This window comes from Ictidomys tridecemlineatus, chromosome 4 (genome assembly GCF_052094955.1).
Source record: "Ictidomys tridecemlineatus isolate mIctTri1 chromosome 4, mIctTri1.hap1, whole genome shotgun sequence".
NCBI lineage: Eukaryota > Metazoa > Chordata > Mammalia > Rodentia > Sciuridae > Ictidomys > Ictidomys tridecemlineatus.
This window is the reverse complement of record NC_135480.1, coordinates 105734792-105747009: the sequence shown is the minus strand read 5'-3', so window position 1 is coordinate 105747009 and position 12218 is coordinate 105734792. Positions and strand designations below refer to the sequence as shown.

At 38.3% G+C, this 12218-nt stretch overlaps 1 protein-coding gene across 10 annotated transcripts in view; it reads right to left on the bottom strand.

Moving 5' to 3' along the window:
* Jhy (junctional cadherin complex regulator) overlaps positions 1–12218 on the bottom strand; it is an 82514-nt gene that overhangs the window by 28015 nt on the left and 42281 nt on the right. For 8 of the 10 annotated variants that reach the window (XM_078047192.1, XM_078047185.1, XM_078047189.1 and 5 more), the window contains 2 exons: positions 10726–11375; positions 2071–2365 (listed from right to left, as the gene is read on the bottom strand). The exons of 1 other annotated variant lie outside the window; for it this stretch is intronic. In XM_078047192.1, coding sequence (XP_077903318.1) covers positions 2071–2365; positions 10726–11375 — 945 coding nt within the window. Of the gene's footprint in view, positions 1–2070; positions 2366–10725; positions 11376–12218 lie in introns of those variants that run through there. One more of the 10 variants, XM_078047194.1, reaches the window with a different exon arrangement.

Sequence of the window (12218 nt, the reverse complement as noted above, 5' to 3'; positions counted from 1 at the left end):
CCAGAGCATGGTTTGATCTGCAGGTCAGGACATGTATACTCTTTGTGTCCCTTGGTGCTCCTTTTGATACTTATTTACCATTTACATGACTATCTTTCCCAGATGCAAAGCTGCTTCTGGGGGAGGGCCATGGCTCATATGTCTTTTACATTCCATCACCTGCCACAGTTTCTAGCAGGATTTAATAATTACATATTGAATTAAATTAAGGAATTGTTTTCTTAATGCCTCCCCCCCCCTCCAACCAAAACTGACCTAGAGTGGATACCCTTCTGGACTGGAGCACTCAGTGGCCCAGCTGCTGGGCGTGCTGTCTACTGATGGCTCACAGTTGAGTCTCTCCCTAAGCCCTGCCTGCAGCCAAATGGAGCTGCTGTGCCCAAAGACACAAGCCTTCCTCAGGGTGGACGCTAGTCAATGTCTGGTTGATGAAGGGGAGCAAAAGTCTGGGTCCCCTGCCTTTGAACAACCATCCTGACTTCAGAGTCTACAGAACCTTGCCTGCAGCTTCTGTCACAGCTATGCCACTGCCTACTCCCTCCCTCTGCCCAGTCTTGCCTCTGTGCTCCCTTACAAGGTGGTTCCTGAGGGCATCCTCAACCAATCCCCTGCACTCAACTCTCCATGCAGTTTGCTCCCAGGAAACCAGACTCCTCACAGGCCTATTATTTCCAACCAGGCCTTTGCCAGTTGACCTGTAAATCAGAATGTATTTTCCAGCTGTTTCTTTACTATCTGTTATGACTAGATATGGGTTGAGGGTGCCCGCAAGGGCTCATTTTGAGTCCCAATCCTTAGTATGGAAGTGTTGGGAGGCATTATGACCTTTAAGAGGTGGAAATCCAGAGGGAGGTTGTTGGGTCATTGTGGAGTCTGCCCTCAGAAGGAAGTCAGGTAGTTCTGTGGGAGCCTGAGTTAGTTCTTATGAGAGTGAATTGTTACAAAAGTGATCCTGACCCCTGAATCACTCTCTGGCTTCCTGCCTTATGATATGACCTCTCCTTTTTGCACAGACTTCGGTCATAAGGCCTTCACCACAGCCAAGCTGATACTGGTGCCATGCCCTTGAGCTTCCAGAATTGTGAGCTAAATAAACCTGTTTTTGTAAAATAAAGTAGGCTACCTCAGGTATTTTGTTACAGTAATAAATAACAAACTAATACACTATTCGACCCTAGAACCAGGTCATCTTTCCTGAGGTGTTTTTATTGCTTTAAACAGTAGAGAAATAAATAGGACATAAAAAGATTTAAGTGCACAAAGGGGCTAGTAATGGCAAATCTTATTGTAGACAAAGAATTCTGCAAATAGCAGCTAACATTTTGGAGGAAAGTTCAGTCATTGACCAGCCTAGGTACTTCACTGCAGAAGCTGGGTGAGGTGAGATCAGGGGCAAGGAGCTAGTATGCGGTGGTGGGGGAAATGCATGGCAACAGGGGCTTTTACCCCTTCAATCCTACTTTTTCTTCTATTCAGAAATGAAAATGTATGAAGACTCAGTTTAGAATAGGGGTTAGGGTGGGGTGGGAAAGCTTTTTAGAAGACGTGGTATTTAATCTGGGGATAAAGAGAAGATCATTGCCTCTCTGTAAATGCAGACTCCTTCCCTGAGATGACCTGAAACGGGTGGGAATGGGCATCCCTGCCGAAAACTTCTAGAAAGAAGGGAGGGAAATTCCAGGGAGTAACACAGGCTAGAGGAGTGATATTCTTTTTTTTTTTTTTTTTAAAGAGAGAGTGAGAGAGGAGAGAGAGAGCTAGAGAGAGAGAATTTTTAATATTTATTTTTTTTTAGTTCTCGGCGGACACAACATCTTTGTTGGTATGTGGTGCTGAGGATGGAACCCGGGCCGCACGCATGCCAGGCGAGCGCGCTACCGCTTGAGCCACATCCCCAGCCCCAGGAGTGACATTCCTGGGACCTTGGGTCACCTGGTTGTGGCAGCAGTTCAGTAATAACCATCCCTATTCCAGGGCTATGATTCATGGGGACAAAAAAAAAAAAAAAAACAGGTGCATCAGTATTATCAAAATTAAAAAGTTCCTGGGTAATAACCAGTGCCTTCTCACCTTAATGCTGTTCCTTTTCCTGTGTTTTTTCCCTTTTTCCAGTTGAAACAGATAGCCTTCAGAATTGCTACGGATAATTTTCACTTGGTTTCTTTGGCTTCTCTCTGGACTGAGTTGGGATTCACTTTCTACCCTTGATGAGATGGGGGGGAGCATGATGCTAGAAGAGGACCCTTTACTGGGCTGCACGTCGGTCAGCTGCACCAAGGCTTGCTGATGCTGCTCCATTATCTGAGTGAGCCGTGAATCTGGGGAAGCTCTGACAGGTTGGCTGTCCGAGGAAGGATGGAATTTCCTTTGGAAAAGAATACACATTTGTGACTAAAACTTGAATACATAAGACCGCTAACAGTAAAGTTCTTATGAGCCATTAACTTGGTGTATTTATCACTCCTCAACTCAAATGAATTAATTTGAGCTAATTCACTCATTAATGTATTAATTTCTTAAAAAAATCTTCCTTTTCCATAGGATATTCTAACTCTGCTTAGAACTTTCACTTAGTGCATTCAGAATAGAAGTGTATCATTTTGAGAAGTCGAAGAGTTTCCCACTTCAAAAATACAAGAAATGTTGGATTAAATGAAATCAATATCTTTTATGTACACAGTTGAATTTGTATGAGAGGAAGGAAATCTCCAGGGAGGAAAACCAAAAATGAACTGAAGTCAGAGCAGATTTTGGATGAGGTAAAGCTATGGCTTTCTTTGTGGGCTGTTTGGGTTTAAGGGCGTCAGTTTTAATACTCAATACTGGTACAGGATATGTGAGATTTGGGGCCAATGTGAACATAAGTTCATCATGTAAAATCCTAGTACATAAAGGGAAATGATCATCTACCAAGTGTGAGGGTTAGCAGACATACACACACACACAAATAGTAGTAGTAGACTTCTGCAAGCTTTAGATAATAGAATATGTTAGATAGCATTCATAAAGTATGTATAAAATGATTGGAAACATGAAAGAAGAAATCAAAATTCTGAGAAATATATTTTTAAAAACTTATTTTGAACAAAAAACAGGGAGGTTTTACTCATAACCAAGTAGAAATTCCAGACATGAAAAATACCATTATTTAATTTTAAAATCCAACAGAAAAATTAAGAAAGCATACTGGACATAGTTGAAAAGGAAATTATTGCACTGGAAAACCTACCTGAGGAAATTTCTCAGAAAGAAGCAGAAACACAACAGGTAAAATAAGAAACAGAGTTAAAACACACAAAGCCTAGAATCAAAGAATTTAATACATATCTACCTGGTGTTCCTGGAAAAGGAAGTAGAGCCAATTTGGGAGACACAATATTCATAGGAAAACGGGTAATCATTTTTTCAAAATTTATAAAAAGAGATGATCCTCAGATTTAGGAATCACAGAAGGGATTCAAGTAGAACTAAAAATTTCATTCCTATATACATCATAGTGAAACTTCTAAACACTAAAAACAAAGAAGAGGCTTAAAAGCCAACAAGAGGGCTGGGGATGTGGCTCAAGTGATAGCGTGCTTGCCTGGCATGTGTGCGGCCCGGGTTCGATCCTCAGCACCACATACAAACAAAGATGTTGTGTCCACCGAAAAACTAAAAAATAAATATTAAAAAATTCTCTCTCTCTTACAAAAAAATAAAGTTCTAAACCCACTTATTAAAAAAAATAAAAAAATAAAAACCAACAAGAGAAAGTAAAAAACAAAAAGAATGATAATTACATTGACAAAGGACTTTTCAAGGCAACACAGAAACCAGTAGACAAAAAAATAATGCTTTTAAAAAGTTGAATTTTTTATCAGGTTAAACTATAATTCAAGATTGTAAGAGAAAGGAATTTCAGGTAAATCCCAGTGACATACACTTGCTGAAACAACTTCTAAAGAAAACAGAATAAAATGAAAAAATGTGAGGCAAAGAAATTAATAAACAATTTGGTTAACTCTAAAATACCATTTACTCTCTACAATAATAAAAACAATGACTAATTTTTTTTTTAAATTTTTAATATTTATTTTTTAGTTCTCAGAGGACACAACATCTTTGTTGGTATGTGGTGCTCAGGATCGAACCCGGGCCGCACGCATGCTAGGCGAGCGCGCTACCACTTGAGCCACATCCCCAGCCCCAACAATGACTAATTTTTGAGATATAAAGAACTGGACAAGTTGCTAGACTAAGCAGTATGTAGACAAGAAAAGAGATTGTATTTTTAATGTAATGACCCTGAACATGTCTAGAAAAGAGCATAAATATTGATTTAACATGAGGCTAGTTAAATATGTAAGTTGTGTGTGTGTGTTAATAGAATAGAGTGTTGGGTGTGGTGGTACATGCCTGTAATCCCAGTGACTCTGGAGGCCTAGGCAGGAGGACAGTGAGCTAGAGACCAGTCTGGGCAACCTAGTGAGATCCTGTCTTGAAATAAAATAAAAAGGCCTGGGGGATATAGCTCAGTGGTAGAGTACTCCCGGTTTCCATCCCCAGTAGCCACCCCCAATACCCATCCTCACCCACCACAAGAGTATCTGCAAATAAGTAGAAGAAAAAAGTAACAAAGAGAACTCTCTAAGTTTAATAAAAGAAAAAAAGTAAAAAGAAGCATGGCGAATGTAGGGTAACTAGAGTGGTCAAATTAAGGTGGTAGAAACAGATCCACCTGTATGAGTACCACGATAAATGTAAGCAGTTTAAAGTCACTAGATACAAGTGAGTTTATGATTGAATAAAGAAACAAATTACAACAACACACTGTTTTTTAAAAGAAAGGCTTAAGATAGAACCATACTGAAAATTTTAAATATGATAGAAAAAATGTACTAGATTCAATTCTAATCATAAGAAAGTGAATGAAGCTATATTAATATCAGCCAACATAAACTTTAGTCAAATAGCATTATTGGAAATAAAAATATTCATTACATCATGATTAAAAGAAGAATTCACCAGGAAAATATATAATTATTAACCTGCATGTACCTGATCATAAAACTTCAAAATATATAAAATGAAACTAATAGAATTATGAGGTGACATTAGCAATTCTTTTTTTTTTTAAGCACTGGGGATTGAACCCCCAAGCTCTCACACATTCTAAGTAAGCACTCTACTATTGAGCTGTGTCTCCAGTCCTTTGGTTGTTGTTGTTTAGGGACAGGGGCTCTTTAAGTTGCCCAGATTTGTGTTCCTCCTGAAAGGAACATCCCAAGTTGTTGGGATTGTAGGCATGTGCCTCTACAGCCAAATATAGGGAAATGCCAATTTACCAGGGTCAGAAACTAATATATCAATCATGGAAACCTAATCAGGCTTCAGAAGATTTTAATAACATATGTAACAAGCTTTCCCTAATTTAAATTACAATCATGTGCTGCATAACACGGTATTGATCAACAACAAACTACATGTAAAGAGGTAGTCCCAGAAGATTATGTCACCTAGTGACAGCGTAGCCATTTTAGTTTGTGTCAGGACACTTCAATGTCTGTGAAAAGATAGAATAAAAAGATTTCTCAGAACATATCCCCACTGTTAAGTGGTAAATGAATGTATACAGAATGATATGCCATAGAACTGCAGAAAATATCTTCTTTTCAAACAAATGAGAAACTTTGGCCAAAAAACAAGTATTGAAAATATCAAAGAATCTTTGAAAGACTCATAAACTACGAGTGCCATTGATGGTGAAAGTCTATGTGAGAGTTATTTAAATAGGAATTGGTTGAAAGTCTGTTTAAGAAGCAGGCACCCCTCCAGATTTTCTTCCTTTTCTGTACAGTGAAGCAACTACCCTTCTCAATCTGCACAGCACACTGAGAAATGGGGATAAACCTAAACAAACTCTCTCACTTCACTTTTCTTTTTCAACTTAAAAGTCAGTACTTTTGGAGATCACACATCTGGATAATACATTATTAGCTTCCCTCTAGCTTTGTTGAAGGTAACACCTTGGACATGTGGGTTATGATGGTAATGGTGGCCCTGGTTACTTTCCAGGACCTAAAGACCACTTTTGCTGAAAATTCTCACTCTTCACTTGGGCCTATAAATGTTGCATGGATGAGTGGAATCTGATGAAATGGCTTGGCATCTCTGTCTTTGTATTGGGTTTGTCCTCTTTGCTATCTTAACCCTTTGGTCAGATTCTACTCACCTCTGCATGCAAACATTGCTCACTGGAGCTGGTATGACTTTTCTTCTGCCCCACCCTTTCACCAGCTGCAGCATCCAAAGGACCTAAAGTCCTTCAACTTGTCATAAGGCCAAGATTGAACCACAGGACCAGGATGTTTGCACATAGGATGATGACACCAGCTCCAAGAATAACTCAGAAGTTCCTGGGACAAGTTGACCGTTACTATGTGGTCCAAATCTCATGCAAAGAGAAACTATGTCCCTGGCTAGTGGAAAATTACTGGTCTTTGGCCCACCCCAGAAAATCAATAAGAAGCTTTCATCTCCCTTTATTCATAGAGCAGCTTGGTTCCCTATCAGTGCTGTTTCCTTTCAGGTGAAGCCACATTAAAAAACTCTGCTTGTGTGTGTTTGCAGTATTCAGCTTGGTCTCTTCTCTACTGTTTCTATGCCAAAAGATCCTTCCTCCAGTAACAAGAGCATAGGAAGGCTGGAAGCAAGAATTGAGGAACTTTCACAGAAAGTAGAGCAAAATAAATAAGAAATGAACAAGAGAGTAAAGAATATCATATGAACAGTCCTGGAAAAACACCTGTGAATAACAGGAAAGAAGAGAGCTGGAAGGAGTGATCCATGAAAGGATTCAAGACATTTTCCAGACTGAAAAGACACATGTATCCAGGCTAAAAGGCCCAGAACAATCTATGAAAATAGACCTAAACCAAGGCATGTTATTATGAATTCTCATTTTATGGAGAAAGAGAGGAGATCCTACAGCTTCCAAAGAAAAAATAGACAGGTCATAACAACGCCAGAAGCAAGAAGACGATTGTTAGGGGGAAATGATTTTCAATCTAGAATTCTACAACACCCTGCCAGCTATTAGGAGCAAGGGCAGAACACAGTCAATATCAATCATACCTCCTAAGCAGTAGAGGATGTTCTCTACCAGAATGAGAAAGGAAGCTAAGAAAGGGAAAGAGAGTAGATGGAGAAAATAGGAGGGTCAACAGCGGAGAAAAATGAAGGGCATCCCCATGATGAAGTGAAGAGAGGTTCTGCAAGGACAACCCGGGCAGAGGATGGCCATGGGGAAAGGAAGTGCCGCGCAGGACACTGGCATACTGAGAACCCCTTGTCACCCTATTGTCATCACACCATGTTTCTAATAGGAAGAAAATATCAGAGGATGTACTCAAACAAAACGAGGAAAATCTGCAATCTTGAAAAAGGGATTCTGACCAAAAGGAAAAGTCAAAGGGAATTCTTCAAACAGTTTTGTAGCAACTCTGCAAGATGAAGAATTTAAAGGTGTGTTATAAAATGCTATGTCCAAGATAGAAGAAAGAATCTAATGTATTTGCATCTATGAACATTTGTATTGAGAGACTAGGAAAGTGTGGGAACAATGGGCCACATGTACAAATGAAAGTAAGCCAAAGCAAACAAACAAGTCAAGGCAATTATGAACTTTTTGGAAAAAAATTTTAAAATGAGGCATAGTTATAGACCAACACCAGATCATGCATTATAGATGCATTGGCATAATAACAAAACACTGAATATTGATCTAACCAAAAATTGCAGTGTAACTCCCATTACTGCAGAATGGTTGAAGGGAAGCACATAATGAAGGTGATGTCAGGAAGCTCAGTCCTCATCTATCAGAATAGAAATCAATAAAATCAATAAAAATAGCTGAAATTGAAGTAGAAAAATATAACAATAAATAAATATAACTGAGAATAGTGGCAAATACTAGAGGAAACAATAAAAGTCAAAAGGGGTTACTAATATTGAGGATTTTCATTATTATACCAATATAAATATTATTCATAGCCAAGCACTGTGAGAGGGGATCACTGGGGAGTGAAAGCAGTGGATTGCCAACTGACTAAGTGCCACCTGACTTTTTAGTATATGTGCATGTACCATCTTGGTTGAAAAGTTAATGTAAAAAACAGGGCTGGGGATGTGGCTCAAGTAGTAGCGCGTTTGCCTGGCATGTGTGGGGCGCTGGGTATGATCCTCAGCACCAGATAAAAATAAAATAAAGATGTTGGGTCCACCGAAAACTAAAAAATAAATATTAAAAAAAACAAGAAAGGAGTAGTACTGGAAATAAAAAGACATGATTAAAGATTTAAAAGGTTGAATAATATGAAAGTTATGTAATACTATAAAGAGCTTTATGCCAGTACATTTTTTATTTGACTGTTTTAAAATTTTTAAATGCCTTAAAATGTATTCTGACATAATGTTTGAATTTAAAAGTTAATGAAGTAAAACAATACCCCCTCTCCGGCCCCTGGGTGTGTTGAAGATGCACCAATATTCTCCTTTGGCATTCTCCTTTGTCTCCTGAGGACTATGCTCCACTTCCTTTCCGTATTCAACTGCAGGACAATTCAGTAAGGCACCCAAGCTCTGTTGCTGAACTCACACACCCTGCTTCACTGTACGTGGACATACATTTCAAAAGGGCTAAAAATAAAAATAGGGGGAAAACCACCTTTCATAGTTGGCAGAAGAGGATAGGCCTGATGAATTTCCAGGGGTACTTGGTCTCACACAGGAACTACGAGAAGTACAGTTGAGCCCACAAGTGCAGGATTGCACCATGAGATCTAGAAAAGCTCAAAACAGCCCAAGCATGCCCCAAGTCACCACACACTGAGGATATGACAGGACATTTTAAACTTCGTAAAAGTAGATTTTTTTTTAGAAAGTATATTTATCAGATGATCAAAGAAGAAACGGAAAGCTTGTAAAGACTTTTAGTCATTCTAGTAAATGAATCAGGAATCTAAAATCTGCCCACAGCCAACAATCACAAAAACAAAACCAAATAAAAAAACACCCATGTTCCCAGTAGTTGTACAGGAAAGTTCTATCAAACCTTCAAGTAACAGACCATCCCAACTGCATGTAAGTGTATATATAACTCAGACGTACAAAGAGGGCATAGTTCTTAACTCATTTCATAAGGCTGGCATAACCTTGATAACACAGCAAGGCTCATGGCAGATAGGAAAATTATAGCCAATCTTACTTCATGCAGTGAATGTTAAATCCCAAACAAAGTGCTAGCAAATCTAATCAAGCAACTTATTAAAAGTACATTATGTCAAGTTAACCTCAGAAACAAAAGGATAGTGTAACATTAGAAAATCTGTTAATATATTTCATTACATTAAAGGATTATTGGAGAATATTTTTCAACTGATGCATACTACTTATGATAAAAATTCTTTGCAAAGAAAATCAAGAATGGAATAGAAAGGAGTTTTCTAGTTTCCTATATACCAAAACCTAAATATTATTTTTCACACAAAAAAATGTCAGAAGCAATCCTTCTGAAGCTAGAGAAAAATGAGAAGTATGCTGTCTCTTCCAGAAAGCTAACTTGGATTATTAAACATACATTTCATGTCCTCAAGTGTAGCACTTAAATGTCCTCTGATTAATTCAGATATATAAAATTGTCCCCCTATTTTGAAAGTAAGCTCCTTGAGGGTGCCTCATGCATAAAACTTCTTTTGTACTTTCCACAGCATTTTAGCTTTATATTCAGTCCACGTCAGGTATACAGAAAACATGTTTGATTAAAGAATATCAACAAAGGGCTCCTAGAGTGTCTTAAAAAAATAACTTTCCTTTTCCTGTCTATAGAAGTAATTCATCTACATTGTAGGGTACTTGTACAATTTCACAAAATATAAAGGAGAAATTAAAACAACCGCAATCTTTCTTGCCAGAGATGACCACTATTGACATTTTGGAACATTTTTCTTCTGTGAACATTTTAACCCAATAGAGCTTATACTCCTTAGGCATAATTTTATACCTTATTAATTTCTTTTTATAGGAACATTGCCTCTTAACCAAAATTTTAAATTATGATATTAAATATCAAATTTACTTAAACATTTCCCCACTATTGTACCTTTAGGTTGTTTTCTATAAACGGTGGTATTTTTGTGCATACCTTTTCTGTTTTATTTTATTTATTTATTTTTTAATATTTACTTTTTAGTTTTTGGCGGACACAACACCTTTATTTGTATGTGGTGCTGAGGATCGAACCCGGGCCGCACGCATGCCAGGCGAGAGCGCGCTACCGCTTGAGCCACATCCCCAGCTCCCTTTTCTGTTTTAGATTTCTTTCTTAGGAAAGGCCATTAGAGTTCTGGAGATAATTTGGTTTTCTCCAACTATTATTTATATCCTTTAAAACATACTGATTTGTTTCGACTGAGACCCTGTGTCTTTTTCCCCTCTTTCCAAATTCTAGTTTAAGTAGAGTGAAAAAAGTAGAGGAGATAAGGAAGAGGAAAAGAAATAGATCAAAAGTGGACAGCACTGGGCAGAAATTAGTGTCAGGGAAGCTGTTATGTGAATTTTCCCTTCTCACCTGACTATTCCCAGGGACTCCCCCATCCATCTCCCTTTCCCTCTCCCTCTCCTGTCTTTCACCAGAAGCCTCTTATATCTCCTCTAGGAAACCACTCGAGAATAGAGAATTCTTACCATAACATTTCTAAGTTCCTATATTTTGTCTCTGTAAAAGGCTGTTTTGGTTGCTTCCTCTTTTCAGTCGATCTTTGAACATTCATGTCATAAACAGACTGAGACTCTTTCTGGCTCAGGAACACTTGTCTCTTAGAAAGTTCATTAAGGTTGTTCAAATCTGAATCAGAAAGAGTGTATATGGGTAGCTGCTGATACGGAAATCTTCTCTCCTCTTCATCTCTGCATTGTCCCCTTTCTTTATTGATATTCAGCATCGAGTGATATCCAGTAGAGTTTTTATATAATACCCTGTCAAAAGCCTGCTTTGGTGGAGCAAATATATTGGAGGTCACTTTGGGATCCTGGTTCCTAAATGCTCTTGAGTCTTGTAAATCATTGTTAGAGGCGTTTGTGAGCACAGTTGATCCATGCTTTACTGAAGCATCTATAGGCTGATTTTGGTTTTGTTGCTGTCTTGGAATGTCGTTCTGGTTTCCTTGACTGACCATGAAAGACTTGAGGCCAATCTGGCGTTTATGCTGTCTCCGAGCTTTGGGCTTGGCTGGTCTTTTGGATGGTTGCTGGCCGCTGGCTATTTCAGAGGATTGACTTCTTGGTAGATTGCTTGATTTTGTACCTTCATATTGAGACCAGTGCTCCTGGTAAATCTAAAAAGATGTTGTCAATTAATGTAAAATTATAAGATTGGCACTCTTTACACATTTTAAATTAGTGTTTTTAACTGGGAATTGAGACTTTGATTTATTTTTTTGTACCAGGGATTGAACTCAGGGTTGCTTAACCACTGATCCACAATCCCAGACCTTTTTATTTTTTATTTTGAGACAGGGTCTTGCTAAGTTGCTTAAGGTCTGGCTAAGTTGCTGAACCTGGCTTTGAAACTGTTATCCTCCTGCCTCAGCCTCCTGAGCTGCTGGGATTACAGGTGTATGCCACCATGCCCAATAGGAATTGAGACTTCTGAGAAGGTGACCTTGAAATTGAAAACAGATATAAGAGTACAGAGGGTCCTTTCCTAACTTCAGGCAACTAGAGATAAACCGGAGTGATTCTTTCAGGAAAAAAAAAATTAGATTATGAGCCTAGAAAGAGATCAAGAACTTAGAATGGGCTTTGTATTAAAGACAAATGGGAAGTGTTACTAAAATCAGGTGTGGGGTGGGAAGAAGCTTTACTGCTAAAGAGTTGTGCAGGAAAAGAGTAGAAATCTACATCAAAATAGGCAAGCTTATTTTAACTAAATGAATATTTCAGAAATTCTAACTGGAAAAACATCAGTGATATGTTTTATTAACCAAATTCAAGTTTAATGCGAAACACTGGATTATCAGCTTTTCTTTCTCATACAGGTCAGAAGCTAGAAATGACCTCTTCACCAGATGAAACAAATTAGATTTTATTCAGAAGATTATAAAAGAGTCTGAGCTGTGATAGGGCATCTGTGAAACCACAAGGGTTGTTTTGCTTCTGTTCCTTAATATAGCCTGTAC